This window comes from Rhinoderma darwinii, chromosome 5 (assembly GCF_050947455.1).
Source record: "Rhinoderma darwinii isolate aRhiDar2 chromosome 5, aRhiDar2.hap1, whole genome shotgun sequence".
Classification (NCBI taxonomy): Eukaryota; Metazoa; Chordata; class Amphibia; order Anura; family Rhinodermatidae; genus Rhinoderma; species Rhinoderma darwinii.
The window spans coordinates 303,621,453-303,638,500 of NC_134691.1; the positions used below are offsets into that span (position 1 = coordinate 303,621,453).

The 17,048-nt window shown below is 38.8% G+C and overlaps 1 protein-coding gene across 4 annotated transcripts in view; it reads left to right on the plus strand.

Annotated features, from left to right (window-relative positions):
• DPP6 (dipeptidyl peptidase like 6) overlaps nt 1-6,622 on the plus strand; it is a 1,261,161-nt gene extending 1,254,539 nt beyond the window's left edge. For all 4 annotated transcript variants that reach the window (XM_075827374.1, XM_075827376.1, XM_075827372.1 and 1 more), the window contains exon 26: nt 3,131-6,622. In XM_075827374.1, the coding sequence (XP_075683489.1) occupies nt 3,131-3,277 (147 nt within the window). In that variant the 3' untranslated portion in view covers nt 3,278-6,622. The remainder of the gene's footprint in view (nt 1-3,130) is intronic.
• Nucleotides 6,623-17,048: the final 10,426 nt, after the last annotated feature.

Here is a 17,048-nt window from a genome sequence, read left to right on the forward strand (position 1 = left end):
AAATCACTGGAGTATATCTTTAAGTTAATTTCATAATATATCTTTACAGTGGTTAGAATTTTGCTGTTACAAAACCCAAAAGAGATAAATTATAACATTTTGGCTTTCTGCAGCCACCAACATGAGGTTCCTAAACGGGGTTACCTGCGTTGTATAAAATTTTTTACTAATGGCTATCAAATGTCCTGAAATAAAAAAAAACAGCCAGTACTCACCTATTCTTTTCCCCGGCAATCAAACTTTTATTCTCCTGTGGTCCTCCCAGTGTTTGTTTACATGCAAGTAGCGTATGACCGATGCAGCCACCCAGAGGGCTCAGTGGTAAACAATCATATTCCTGACATCATGGCGTCCATCACTCAGCGTTTAAGCCAGAAATAAAACACATGACTGCTGATCCCTCTGGTTGGCTGCAAGGATCGCAGGCTGACCACATGTAAATAAACACCAGTAGAACCGCCGGAGCGTCAGTGCTGGATTGCCGTGGGGAAAGAATAGTTGAGTAGTGATTGTTTTTTTATTGCAGGACATTTGCAGCCGTTAGGGTATGTTGACACACAGTGTTTTCAGACGTAATTCGGACGTTTTACGCCTCAAATTACGCCGGTAAAAAATGGCTCCATTACGCCTACAAACATCTGGCCATTGCTTTCAATGGGTTTTACTGTGTTCTTTTCCCACGAGCCTTAATTTTACGCGTCACTGTCAAAATACGGCGCGTAAAAAGACGCCCGCGAAAAAGAAGTGCATGCCACTTCTTGGGACGTTTTTGGTAACCGTTTTTCATTGACTCCATTGAAAAACAGCTCCAATAACGGCCATAAAATACGCTGCGAAAAAACGCGAGTTGCTACAAAAACGTCTGAAAATTAGGAGCTGTTTTCGCCTGAAAACAGCTCTGTATTTTCAGAAGTTTTTGGTCACTGCGTGTGAACATACCCTTAGTATAAAAATTGTAAAAACCCGGATAACACCTTACTGACAAATTTATTATTGTGTTTAGTGGGAACTGTATAAACCTGATTTCAGTAACCTACACTTCTTCCTCAGTGTGAGGGGATTTTAAGCTCTGTATAAAAAAAGTTAGTTCTATCCTCAATAAGTTTATATTTTGTAAATATTTGTTGGATCATTATGCCTTTTTAAGATGTCCATACACATTAGATCAATGTCTGCTGAACCCACCGATTTTGGTTTGATCGGCCAACAATTTAATGTGTTTGGCAGCAGCTCAATTGTCCCCTGACATTTGCCATCCAGTGAAAAGAGGATCAGGATTGCTGGATTTCCACATGTCTGATCCTTTGTTCCCTGGGAGAGAAGTGCTCACACACATGGCGGGCAACAGTTTTCTTCCTATTAAAATAAACATGCCAGCTTTAGCGATCTGAGTGCGCATCTAATGTGTATGGCTCGTTTTAGTGAACTTGCAAAGAAACTATAGAAATAAGATTTAGATTCCCTTTTAGTTTGAATTAAAATCGGTTCCATATGTGCTGTTAGTTCACATGTCAATAAGCAAGCGGTAGGGTTGTCTCTGGGGTCCTATTCTAGTTTTGTTCTGAGACTTCCTAAATCGATATATATACCTGTGTGCCTCATGTGGAAATAATAACCGCCATTTTTAAAAAATTTATTTTTGTAATCAAATAATCTATATTGAACGTTTAGTGTAAATTTTATACAACACAATGATAGAACAGTTCCCTTAATAAATTAGAAGAACAAAATATCCTCTCATACCCACCCAATCCTCCCCTCCCTAAGGCTGGGTTCACACATAGTTTTTTGCAGGTGGAAAATCTGCCTCAAACAGAATTTTGAGGCAGATTTTGCTCTGCCTGCACGCCGATTTTCGCTGCGTTTTTCGTCCGTGGCCATTGAGCGCCGCGGGCAAAAAACGCTGCAAAATATGCTTTCTCTGCCTCCCATTGATGTCAATGGGAGGTCAGAGGCGTAAACACCCGAAGATAGGGCATGTCCCTTCTTTTTCCGGCTAGATGGTTTTTCAGCCTTTTTTTGGCTCGTTTTCCGATGCGGTTTTCACGTAAAAAAACTAGTCAAAAAACTCTGTGTGAACTCCCCCTGGCCCACCCTTCGGAAACCCATCTCCAGACAAAGAGAAAAAGAAAAGGAAAATAAAAAAATAAAATAAATAACAACGCCTAATATTAAGATCCATCAAATCAGTCAAAAATATTTTCTTTACAGTCCACATAGTCCACAAAATTTAGCCTAACAACATGCATTGGATTACTGAAATATAATAGTCATATACAGTACAAGTAATGCATGTGGTGACAGAATTATCTACCCAGCATTCTCTGCTGAGCCAAATAGATATCCACACAGCCCGGCGTATATAACCATCGGGCCCATAAAAGCTTACATTTTATAAGGGCAACCCCTATGACCATACACCAAATTTGAGAGTATGAATCAGAAGAGTTCCACCCCTCAACAGAAGTAATTCTAGGAGACATCAATTTGGATTCTATACAGGCCATAAATGAGGCCCTAGTTAATGCCATATGTTGATTTTTATCAACCAACCATAACAGACATATATTTGTAACCTGGGGCACCGCCACAAAAGATGTATCAAATCTTATCCACTCTGTTGACACTTAGGGAAGTCATCCGAACCCCTTATCCCTGCCTTTGTAACATCCCTTGGGAGTACAATACACTCTATGTATAATAAAAATGTGAGAACGTTTCTGGGAAGGTCCTAGGACATCCCGGGTACTGCCTGTAAAGCAGATTTCCATTCTGTATTAGTAAAATCCCGAAGACCATTCTGCCATTTAAAAAGACTGGATAGAGGCCATCTCTCAAGATGGTGCATCGTAAGTCCTCATATGAATGAACTGTGCTCCTATTTCTTCCTAGGGTTCACTTATGTCTTTAAGACTAGACTGTAGATGTGATATATTTTCTAGAAATATACTCATGTCTCCTTGATCACATAAATGTATGTTTATTTCCAAATTAAATTATCCTTCAGTGACAGGCTTTCAAGAAGAGATTACATCTAAAGGAGACAGGAGACACATCTTATAAGGATTGTATATCTATAATTGGAATAGAATTTTGTCTTAATCTATTTTCTATGCATATTCTCTTTTAGATATATCCTGATGAAAATCATTATATGAAGAGCCAAGCAATGGAGCAGCACTTGCACAAGTCCATTGTGAATTTCTTTGAAGAATGCTTCAGAATTCAAGATAAGCCCCCTGTAGTAGCCATAGAAGAAGAAGAGGAGGAGGATTAAGTTTTGTTCGTGCCAAGTACAAACCAGTTCTTACATAACAATATGCAACTGAATTGTTTTCCTTGGAAACTACAAAATGTTATGTTTAGCATGTGTTTAACGGAACAGTGTCCTCAATGGCTTATCCGACCGTACCACTTCCCAGGAAGAAGAACATAAAGCATGGTGGACTCAGCAAACAGTGCTGTCTAATAACACAGCTTTTTCTAACCAATAAAGGTTTCTTGTACTTCAAAAGAAAAAAGGGGTAAAAAAGCAAAACAACAAAAAAAGGAACAATGGAAAAAATTTGACTTTTTGCGCAACTCCAAGAAGACTATTACACAGACTAAACAACCTGTTAATTCATGAAAACAACAGTAGCATTTAACCCGTTCTTATTCCCGCTCTACATTAACATTGCATTTGAGTCTGAAGAAACTAATACTGTTAGTACGAAACAAAGATTATAGCACAATTATTTTATTAATACTCATTTACAGTTTGCTTGCTCAGTATCACACCATGAAATTAAAAAACAAATAAAAAAAATGACAACTTTCAGGGCAGCAGAAACAAATACAATGTACTAACCTTACTAGAATTGTGTATATCATTATGTCATTATTTTATGTTTTTATCTTGTTTTTACTGCCGTCAACATTTTTTTACTTATATTGTTATTTTTTGCTGTTTGCTTTAGTGTATGAAAGATGTATCGAGGTATTGACCATCACAGACTATATTTTCTTGTAGGCCATTTATGTGAAGCCCTGATTTGAATATATTATTCTAATATATTATCGTTCAAGTCAGGAGGCAAAATTTTACTTTAAGGCTGTGCATATTTGGGAGTCTTTTCAAATGGACATAAGTTATTAATTCAAAGCCCATATTCTAAACTAAATACATTATTAAAAAATCAAATATTCAATTTTGGTACAATTTGGTAAATCCCAAAAAGCTCTACAGTTTCTGACAACAGGTGGGCATTTGCTGAACTCAATAAGTAGATTAAGGCGGTAAGGTTTTTAGGTGTTTATTCCTCTTTACTGATGTAGATTATAACTACCCGGATTTTAGATGTTTATGGCCAAGTTATTCTTTCATTTCTGATATAAATATATAGTTAGCAATGTAGATCTGTCCAGTTTGCTTATTTGATTCACACCTATCAAACAATCGGTGGCGTGGTATTGATAAATAGGAAATTTGAATAATTTGGATATTATACCTGCAAATGTCAAATAAATTTAAATGGGTTTTAGAAATAGTGAAACAAAATGAGTGTGAATCTACAGATAATACTGTGAAGTAAATCTATCACTTGACCACATGGACAAGACCTTTCAAGTACAGTCTTTACCCATGGGTGTAATGCCTGTGCAAGTTTTATACACCACTTAATTGGGTCAAAATGTCTTACTTTAGATTACTATACACCATATATTATACTATATTCAGTGGCTTCCTAACTTATTACCAGAAAAAAAATGATTACATTTCTGTGAATCTTATTGCAAAAATCTAATGCTACCAAAATGCTGTTCATATGAAAAACATGGGGTTATAGAAGGAAAGAGGTGGTATGTTGGCAAGGCTGGTGGGTTCCTAATAATTTGATTATAAAAGGTGAAGATCTTGCAGCTTTTTCAGTCTAGATCAATGATTCACATGTAGGCGGGTGGTTGCAGGTTACTGCCTGAATAGAAAGGGTATGGGCTTTGTTCAGATGTGATGTCGGTATCTGCTCACATTGTACCCAAATGGGAGATCAATGTCTCCATGTAGCTCAGATTTGAGGCCAGATCTATTGGACCAGAGCTTCCTCTTCCAGGTGGGCAGCAACATTGTTGACTAGATTCGGATCGTGCAAGGGCCTGGCGCTAGGCTGATGATGTGAAACTCAGTTAATATATTAAATTAAGAAACAGATTCCTTACAATGTGTTGCTTTTTAAAAATGTTTGCCCCACTGTATTTTAGGTTATTTGTGTTTATTTTCTATTCAATAATCAAACTTCTTTATTACCTACAGTGATGGCATTTAACATTTATATTACCAGTAAAAATATTGAAAAACAAGAGTTGATATAATAAACCATCCACTTTATAATTAATTATTCAAAAATAATGCAACTTCTAGTATTGATGTATAATCAGTGTTTGGCTAGCTTAAACCTAACTTCACACACACACACACACACACACACACACGCACGCACACACACACACACACAAAAGTGGCGCCAGTTACCCATTAATTTTATTGGAAAACTAAAATTGTAAAAATATATGTACAGGTGGTTGAAATACTCTTGAGTAAAGGTGTTGGTAGATTCTGAAGATATCTGGGGCACTAGCCGAGGTTGCAGATATAGTTGAATGTGCTGATCAATGGTACCAAAAGACCCAGGGCACTGGACAAAATATCCAGGGTATATGTGCTATCAACACCTCGCCCAAATTATTATTTTTTTATTTATTTTGGTATTAGCAAATATACAGTAATATAAAATACAAATCTTAAATAATTACCACAAGTAAAATATTTTAAATATTTTCAAAATGTATTATTATTGTACATTTTACTTTAAAATGTGCCTGCCTTTCTATACGGGAATTATGACTAAATATTTTTCAGTTATAAAAAAAACCCAATATGCTGGCGTTAAAATTATTACTTAATGCTCTGACCAAATGTACAGCCAGTATTAATGTTGTATATAAGAGTTTGTAAATACGGAATGTAAGTCATTTATTTGTGAAGATTCCAGCCGCTTACTAGTCTTGTGTTTCGCATGCCAGCCAGACAACTCCACTCTTTGCAAATCAGAACTGTTAGCTTTAATAAATTCACTATAAAATAGCTAATCATTTTATGTTTTCTGACAGCTTGAATGTTAACGCGGGTTTCTACAATTTTGACATAGTAATGTTAGTAAACTCACATCCAGTCAGCAAATGATGTATTAATGTTGTTCTTCTATGTTATTTTGTTTTTTATTTTGTTTTTGTTTTTTTAGGTTTTCTTTTTCTCTTGAAATTTTGAATGTTAGTTATTGTTATTTATGTCACATCAGACAATAGATTACCTATAAGACATTTCGATTACAGTGGATTTTTTTTTGGTACATTACAAAACTGGTGAAAGGAAATAAAAATAAACTAAATACAAGAACATGCCAAATGAATACAAATGATTTTACCATTCTCCTATTTCATTGGGTGACAAGGTCTACCTTGATATGTAAAACTGTACACAAAACAAAACTTCACTTTTTGTCCAGAATTTTTGTAGAAAGAAAGTTAGGATGTGGCATGGTAGTGTTTCGTCATCCATGAAATAAATCATTATTTTATCAAATTGTGTTAACATTTTATTACTATACAGGATGTGGTGTAGGTATAGATTATGTAAGTCACTATAAAATCTATAGATTATGATGCTGTAGGCTTAGAGACTGAATGGAAAGACATACATGCAGAGGTGGACGGGAGGACTCAACCATACTAACTAATCAGTTATTTTGATTTGCAGTCTGTAACGTGTTTTTCCTAATGCCAAATCTAGAGCATGCTGTTTTTTGGAAAAAAAAACAAAAACACCACTGGCCCAAAAAAACGCACCAAAAGGCCAGAAAAACGTTTTAGCGCATTCCATATTCCACTATAGATTTCAGCTAACATCTGTCTGCATCGTTCTTCGATAAAAAAAAACGCAAGAAAAAATGTCAAGAAAAAAAAGCTAAAAAAATGCAGCATATATTCTTCATTTTGTAAGTGCGTTTGTCCCAGTACACTGGGGCCTGGAAACATCAGTGTATGGTTTACATAGGCTGGCAATGGAGCAGAGCTCTAGCCTAGTTTGAGGAAAGCATTACTGTACATTGGAAATTATCTGAAACAAATTTTCCACATGTGGACATACCCCAAGGCCTTAGTCATGTTTAGTGCTATGAACTATGGACGGCACATCATCAGGTACATTATTGACTTACTGTGTCCTCAGTGAATTGACTGTCTTAGTAACACACACTATCTGTGCATGTGCAGTACATGGCGCCACCTGTGATGCATTGTGCGGAGTTCACTAAAGCCTTTATAGCAGATACAATTATTATCAGTATGGAAGCACATATCAGCCTAGTTTCAGGGATGATGGAGAAGAATGAGATCACTGCATTACCCTACCCAACCCTTGGCATCTAGCGAGTAAAAGAGGACCAAGATTGCAGTTAGAAAATCACTATGATTTTATGCTCATTAGATATCTCAAACTAATTTAATATCTCTGTATCTCATGTTGGTATAGTCCACTGCTTCTCAAACCGTGGGGCCTGAATTACTGTTGATATCTACAAGAAAAGGAGAGAAAACAAAGAACGCCCAGCGCACATTATGCATCATCTCATGTTCGTGGTTCCAAAGGGTTATGCTTACCTGATGTTCCTGTAAGGTGTAAAAAGACTGCAGCTGGTAAATCCGTGCGGGGGCCGTCAGGGCTCCCTCATATTGTAGAAATTGTTGAAGAAAAAAGGATTCAATTCTCCAGCGTTGTCCAGTATTATTGAATTCAGGAAATCAATCCAAGGTTGGAGGTGTAGAATAAGATATATGTTTAATCAGTGTAAAAGCTGCGCGTTACAAGATCGGACCAATCTCTTCATCAGGCAAGAAAAATATACATGCACAGAGAGGGGGCAGTTTTGACAGATGTGATATGCTGCACAGGCCTTTTTATGGCTGCATCAATCTGGTTTAGCAACATATAGACTCCTTTTGTACTCATTTTAATGTTCTACTGGGTTTAGGAGACAACTTGAAATAAATTAATGTAATTTCTAAAAATGTTGACATGGGCAACACCAAGGCATCACCATATTCTGGATGGTGGGGCCTCAATAGAAACAAATTGAGAAGCTCTACCATAATGTAGATATGTTCTTTCATTTAGTGCTGCTAGAGGTATCTCACATTATAGTGACAGTCCGATATCTGTGGACTCACATCGTAATCCCAAAAAATAGACTTTTTTTTTATATGCAATGCAACATAATAAGAAACTTTTTATATTTTAAAATATTAGCTTCTTGTACCTGACATATAAAAGCACTGACCATGCCATATGTACCGTACAGATATTTTCATCTCTCCCTAATCACCATTATTCCACAATATTATAATTTACTTTATACGTTAGAATTTGTTTTATTTTCATGACATTTTTGTCACCTCTAATCAAGTAATTTTAAGATTATTTTTTTTTAAGTCTTTAACCAGTACTGCATGTAGTTTCTTGAGTGTACATTGTCCTACAAACATCAGAAAATTGAGACTTTTACTGTAGTAAAACCTGAGTTCAACTTTTTGGATCTTATAAAACGTTCAAGAAAATATATATAAAAATAAGGGTTTAGTTAGGATTAGAAATGTTTTTTCATCCAGTGTGCTCTTTTACTTTCGAGATAATTACATTAGTGTATTTGTTACATCACATACATTACTTTTTCATTTTCACTGATAAAATTCTAATTAGGAGATTGCGGCACCTCATTTTAGATGACAGATAATACATTGAGGGATCATGGGAACACATTGACAGTGAAATGATATAACAATTGTCAGGCTATACAACACATGGCTGGAACGTTCTCTTTATATCCTGTCCTATGTGTTCACAGATAACTGAGTAGCTCACTCCATGTGTTTCAAGAAGAATTCCTGCGGGAGAAAGCAACGCCGATTCTCTCAATGTGTTACAACAAAGACAACATACATTGAAATGCAAAATCCACTAATTCCACTAAACAACATGTTATCCTTTAATCTTAATCCGGCTATAACTTTTGAAGGGGTGGCCTTGTATTCAGCTACTTCATGATTAGCGGAAATCCTTTGAGTCTTGTTTTTTTTTTTTAGATTCATTATTTATATAAAGGTTTATTTATATTTTGTCATTTTAATGGTTAAACAATACAATTATATTGAACTATCAAATCAATGAGGTTATAAAAGCAAATTAAATATTACAGTAAGAAGACTACATGCACACTGATGAAGTTGAAATCTAAACCTATTTTTCGTGAAGAATGTTAACCAAAAAACATGTTTATTTATTTATTTATTTATTCATTATTGTCTCAAGCAGAACAAAAACACAATACCAAGTAAAAGTAGTATTGGGGCAACACAATTTGTTAAGAATTGGGCCATGAATGTGGAGATGCTCTTGAAGAGGTCTGAAGTTCTTGTTATCACATTCAATGATTTTCTATCATATGGAAAAATCTCTATGCGATGTACTCTACTCAATTCAGGATATTTGGTCAAATACAGTTGCAATTGCAGACATAAAGTTCTATCACAGAAAAAGGCCATACTTACCGACACATGGGCAGGTTCACTCACCAGTTCCCAGCAGGATGCTCCCTCCATGTAGCATTGTGATTGTCTGCATCCTGCTGGGATCTGGTGATTGAACCTGCCTTTGTGTCAATAAGTATGGCCTTTTTCAGTGGTTTTTAAGTAAATATATTTTCTTGTTCTGTGATTTGTTTGTAATGTGTAGTAAAATTTAGGGCCTCGCAAGATGATGAGGACCCTTGACGCGGGTTTCGAGCTTGCATATTTTGGCCAAAATATCAACTAATACCTCATGTTTATCATGCATATTTTTACAGGATGCAGCCAGGCCTTGTAATGTTGGGGGACAATAGTGTGTCAGTACTGTGTGTGGTACAATTAGAAGGTGCTGAGCAGCCCATCTGATCTAATAGTATGGGCGTGATCAATAGGCTGTCAGCATGGTGCACTACACGTGACGGTGTAATGGGCATGTTAGAAGAATTTATAATCTATCAATGAGATTCAAGGAGTCATCGGAATAAATTGAAGTATTGCGGCCTTTTATTCTCATTAATGAGGAGACAAAGCGACATCAGATTAAGTCATCTTTCAACCTCTGACTGCTGATATCTTGCGTATCATAGTTTTTATACATGGGATAAACGTATTTCTTATTCAGCCAATTACAGACACAATATATTCCAGATACAACATTATAATGCTTCACAAATTAGGTTTGCAGGTAGCCTTATCTCTCTTGGCAAAACTATTTCTGTAAAATGGGGGAGGCATTCCCACAAGCATCTTTGCCGCCCTACCATCTCACTCCCTGTGTTTTCTCTGCAAGCTTCGTATGAGAAGCAAGGTCAAAGATAAGTAACCTCAATAATGAATGAAAACGTGTCTTAAAGGAACAATGATTTTCTTATTCATTACTAAAAGAAACAAGATGAGAACTCCAGACAAGATGGTCGCTGCACAAAATTACACACATCATATAAAGAATAGAAAATGGAGACTGCCCACCACCCTCACACTTGATAGCATATTCAACACTTTGGTCTCCATCACATAAGCATAAATTTAAAATAAAACTTTTCTGACAGGGCACACTTATAGAAGTTATATCTGTGTGCAATAATAATACTAAGCAGCCATCCCCCTCATGAATAGTAGGTGTGAGAGTGGCTATTCATCAGTATTTTTCACCTGTGCAATCTCCCTCCATTTAGCATTGTGGCTTGTCTGCATCTTGCTGGGAACTGGTCATTGAACCTGCCTTTTTCGTTATTAAGTATGGCCTTTTTCTGTGATTTTTAAATAAATATATATGTTTTTTTCTATGATGAATAAGTTTTACACAGCCAGATTATCTTTGGGTAATGAGCACCGTTTGACAATTTAGAAAGTTGATCGATGCTCATTTCCTTTTATTTTCACGTATCAATGATCAAGAGAGATTTATACAAACGATTGTCGTCTGATTGTTTGTTCTTACCGCCCTCACACACTTTACATTATTGTCGGCAGTACATCCCTCTTTACATGTGGAAAAGTGCTGTAACAAACGTTAATTCTCATGCAAATGAGCGCTTTATCATTCATTGTTTGATTGCTGGGCATGTTTATACTTGGCAATGATCAGGAACGAATGTTCGTACAAGCGATCGTTTGTATGTATGATCATCGCCTTGTCTAAAAGGGCCTTTAGTTTAAACCTATCAGATATTAGATTTACACACAGCTACCCTCAGGTTCTGAAGTGTCCATCTTAATAATGGAATGCCCCTCAATGGATAGGAGTTTAAAGAGAAACTCCAGTAGACACATGAAATCATTCCCACCACTCCTTACTTAGTTCACATTATAACAGTGATCTTCTATTTCCCACTATGCCACCTTTTTAGAGGAGAATGATCCAGCTTCTCTCTACCATCTTAATTGTCAAAATCACTGTCTGCAGGCAGTAGCACTGATCATTTTAGTGTGCAAGCTCCGAAAACAGGTTACATAAGTATTCAGAACAAGAATAACCGACTCACTGTTAAAGTGGTAAGCACAGTCCATAATATACAATTCATGCAGAAAACAGTTTTGGTAACTACATATTCCATATTACCTTGCCCAGACATCAAAAAGAAAAGTGGCCAGATCACATTGATCAGATTGTAAAGTTAAAGTTATACCCTTTTTAGGCTTTAATGGCATATTCACAGGATATGCCATAAATGTCTGATTGGAACCCTCACCTATAGGGATAGGTGTCTGGTAACCCCCATTCACCGATTCTGGGCCGCCGAATTCTCCATATACTCTAATGGATAGGTGACTGTGTTTGTACATGGCCCTCTCTATTGAAGTCTTTAGAAGTTCTGGAAATATCCAAGCGCTGCTTGCTTGGTTCTTTCTGTAACTCCTATAGACTGCAATGGAAAGGGCTGCAGCCAAGCTTCGTCAACTCTTTAATGTAGTGAATAGCAAAAGCTGCTTCCTGGAATCGGCAAACAAGGATCACTAGAACCCTTTTCTCCTAATAGGTGAAGGTCCCAGAGGTGGATATGCCATAAATACCTAAAATAGGAATACCCTTTTGCAAGCCCCTGACGATTTACTGCAGAACAACTGAATAGTAAAGAAAGACGTAGGGCTAACAGGTTGCAGTTAGATCTAGAGAGTGTCTGAATGCACTGAGGGAACACCCGATAAACATACATAACTCCAACAACAGTGGACACCAGACCTAGTATTCACTGTGATCTTGAGAGAAACAGCTATAGTGTTTGACAACTAAAGGGAAACCCCAGTGCTGGTTACTTGTTAAGAAGGGTTACTGGTCCCAACTTAAAATATACAAGATTAAAATGAAAATATTAATATAATATACAAAAAAAAACAACATAAAAATATATATAGGAAAAACGACAAAAAATTTGTATAGGTAAAAAGTAAAAAAAAAATGATCTAATACACTTTCGGTTTCTCTGAACTCTCTTTAGATGTGTCAACGTAAAGTGTGCAAGCACTAGAATTTATTTTATAAATATATATCACAATTGATTATTGCTAATGCTTAAAATCCAATAAATATCCATGGTTAAGGCGTAACAAAAATATATCCCCATTGGCGGTAATTCAGTGAAGTACACTATAAACAACCAGAGGGAAAACTAGCAGGAAATATAGAATGCTGGCGGTGAAAAATAGGAATACCTCTTTAATACGTTCAGGAAAACACAGGACCCTAAACTTTCTGTTAAAGTATGATCACTTTATTCATCCTCTATAACATTCCCAGATGTCAACTGACGGACTGGTTCCCGTTGGTTACTTCCAATTTAAATTATAGTATAATATAGAGGAAGTATTAATTATAATACTTAGCTTTTATTAAGCTTGAATAAAATATGGAACATAACCTGTTCTGGAGTGAAAAAAAATACTGACATACATACATATAAGTATCGAAGAGGCAGTGGTATATATGTCTAGGCTTTGTGAACAGCATTCCTGTTTAATATGCTTAGTCTTGTAGTACTACTGTGCATTATATCTGTCCTGTCTTTTTTCAGGTCTGCATTCAGATCTGATAGACTATCTCAAAGCCTGATAACCTGATCTACCTCAATTAAATTTTGAGTGCAGTGAGCAACTCCACCTCCTACGCGTTTCACCCTACTTTGGGTTCGTCAGGGAGACGTCAGGAGTATATGTAATCTGACTCATTGGTGTTTGGCAGTGTCAGCGAGCGCTTCATTTCCGCGTCTTTTTGTGTATCAGTAAGACACTCCCCTTCCGGAGGTTTGGCCTCTCATTGGACCGATTATATTTCCGTCATCCTGGGATGTTTATGAGTCATCCCTATTGGTCTAAAGTTCTGTCAGTCACTTTATTAATTCTTAGATTTATATACATCATTTAAAGGAACAGTGTCATCACAAATATTTTTTTTATATGTTAAAGATGTTAGTGCTTTAATAAAAACGTTTATATTCATTTGTGTGTTTGTGTTTTACTGTTTCTTATTTTTACACTTTTTATTCCCTATGGGGGCTGCCATTTTTTGTTCCATTTCTGTGTGTGTCGATTAATGACACACACAGACATGGAATACGGCAGCCACAGTCCCATAGGGACTGCGAACGGCTCCCGTCCCATTGACTGCCGTGTACGGCGTCTGTGTGGGAACTGCGCATGCGCCGCTCCCACACAGTCCTATTCGAAATTGGCGCCGTCCGGCGCCATTTTCCTGAGGACCGGAAGTCGCGGCCGGACAGTAATATTACTACTTCCGGTCGCGGCTTCCGGGCTTATGCACATGGAACAGCGGCAGCAAACGGAGCGGACGGGCCGGAGGGAGCCGCGGCGGCAGGAGCAGGTAAGAGATTTCAATGTATGTTAGTGTTTGTGTGTGTTTACTACTGTATGTAAACCTACTACACTGTGGGTTACCTCAAAAAATGGCGACACACAGTGTAGGAGGTTAAACCTTTCAAACCCCTCGTTTATCCCGGCACTAGCCAGGATAAAGGAGGGGGGGATGCTGAGAGCTCACTAGAGCGAGGGCTTTTAACCCAATGTTGCAATGCTGCAATTTTGGGAACAGCTCCATCTAGTGACCAAAAATGGGTAGTATTATAAATTAGAAATAATTTATAATATTTCCTGACTCGTGAAAAAAAAAAAAAAAATTTGAACAATGTTTAATCACCCACACACTAAATGTTTAATTTTTTTAAAAAAAACATGTTTTTCTGGCAACACATTCCCTTTAACATTGTGAGCAGGATGCCAAAAGGCCCAGGATTGGCTGCTGTCCGTGCCCTATGCAACAGCGTGCATATAATATGCAATGTGGAAACAGGGGCTTATTAAGGAAGAAGGGAAAGATGGGGGAGGTTTCAGCTAATTAACTTTTAATTATAAAAAATAAAAACATATAATTTTCCAATATACTTTCCTGTATTAATTCCTTACAGTTTAAAAGATCTCATTCATTGCTTACTTCCAGATGGATAAATTCTGTCCATGGTCTTGTGATGGACAAACAGGTGCACAACTTGTTACAGTTAGGCCTCATTTACACTAACGTGATTTTCACGCGGGTCGCACGGACCTATACAAGTCTATGGGGGCATGCAGACAGTCCGTGAGTTTTGCTCAGCGTGAGTGCGCTGAAAAAAACTCACGACATGTTCTAAAAATCTGCGTTTTTCGCGCATCACGCACCCATTGAAGTCAATGGGTGCGTGAAAACCACGAAGGTCGTGCATGAGCTGTCAAACTGAATGTAAACAGAAAAGCACCATGTGCTTTTCTGTTTACAAACATCCAAACGGAATGTCTTAGAGATGACCGAACCGAACTTCACCGGGTTCGGCCGAACTCGTTTTGACCGAACCCGGCAGGAGACAGTCACTGTCCAGGGTGTTGAAAGAGTTAAACTGTTTCAGCACCCTAGACAGTGACTTCCGATCCCAATATACGTGAACGTGTAAAAAAAAAAAAAGTTCTGACTTACCGATAACTCCCGGCTTCTTCCTCCAGTCTGACCTCCCGAGATGACAATTCAGTCCAAGTGACAGCTGCAGCCAATCACAAGCCACGCACAGGCTGCAGCGGTCACATGGACTGCCGTGTCATCCAGGGAGGTGGGGCCAGATGTCAAGAGAGGCGCGTCACCAAGGACGCGTCACCAAGGACGCGTCACCAAGGCAACGGCCGGGAAGTTCTCGGTAAGTACGAACCTCTTTTTTTTTAAACAGGTTACTCGATATGGTGATCGGAATTCACTGTCGAGGGTGCTGAAAGAGTTACTGCCGATCAGTTAACTCTTTCAGCACCCTGGACAGTGACTGACGTCGACTAGCCTCATCTCTATGATGGCGGCTGCGCGAAAATCACGCAGCCGCGCATCATACACCGATGACACACGGAGCTGTCAAGTGCCTTTTGCGCACGCAAAACGCACACGCTCGTGTAAATGAGGCATTAGGCTTTATTCAGACGAACGGGAAATATGTGCCTGCAACGCGCGTGATTTTCACGCGCATTGCACGGACCTATATTAGTCTATGGGGCCGTGCAGACATGTGCGTGATTTTTGTGCTGCGTTGCTCCGTTGCAAAAAAGTCACGACATGTCCGTTCTTTCTGCGTTTTCAACGCATCACGCACACATTGAAGTCAATGGGTGCGTGAAAACAACGCACGGCACACGGAAGCACCTCCGTACGCACAGCGTTTTTCACGCAACACTTGTTAAGTCTATGTAAATGAGTTGACCAAACTAGACAAAACAAGTACAAACCAGGAAGTGGCTTTTCACTTTCTGAGCACATGCGCACAGTTCCAACCGACATCTGCTGCAATGCCACGTGCGTGCGATGTTGAAAAACTTATCTGCTTGGTCCATGACAGACCCCAGTTGTGGAACACCAACGCAGAGGCCTACCACGACCACACGGGCAAGGAGGTTGGCTGGGATGAGGTCGCGCAGAGCCTCTTCGGACAGGAGTGGGATAAAAGCACCACAAGAGACCGCAAAAGCATAGGTAAGCGCAGATCTCTATTGATGCTAATGCAATCGGCCATGGTGTAGTGTATATCCTTGTGTTTCACATGTTTCTACTGTGCTTGGTCGCGGGTGGGTCACTGCATCATTAGGCAAGTGTTTAATGCTTAGTTGTGTTTAAAGTTTAGCGACGTTTCGGACAAGTGCAGTTTTCAGTTAGGTCACATGTTCTCCTTTTTTTGTCTGTTTCCTGTTCCTATGTCCAGTTGATTATGTTAAAACCCGGTGGAGGAGCTGTCGGGATCAGTTCAGGAGGGAATTTGGAAGCAGAGGGCGAAGTGGGGATGGGGCGTCCAAAAAACGCCCCTACATATATATGAAACAGCTGATGTTCCTCAAGGACATTATGGAGATGCGGCCGTAAGTACTGACTGTACCTTGATGACATGTGTGTGTTCACTGTATAATCGGCCAAAAAAAGCTGTTTGTCCCTTGTGGACATGTTAAAAGGAGTAACGCAAAATGTTTCTGGCAGATGCAGTGATAAATCTCAATGACACCGCGGAGGAGGCTGGCCATGTGGAGTCGCAGCTGGTCACGGAACAACATCCCGTGCTGCCCTTGACCCCCGAGCTCACGCAAACACAAGCAGCCACCCAGTTAAGCAGCCAACCACAGCTGCCACGGGATGTGGACAATCCCCGGACGCCACCAGCCAGACGCCGGCGCACCCAGGTTGCCACAGCAGGTGCCAACGTGGACTCGAGAGTCCTGGAGTACCTCCGGCGCTGTTCGGAGGAGGATGGATGTGACGCTTTTGGCCGTAGCATAGCGCCCTTTCGCCCCATACGTCAGACCCCAGCCACCCTTTGGCCAGAGCCCCCCCGGCAGGGTTCAACCCTCTGTATCAGCACCACTATGCTGTTGAGGAACAT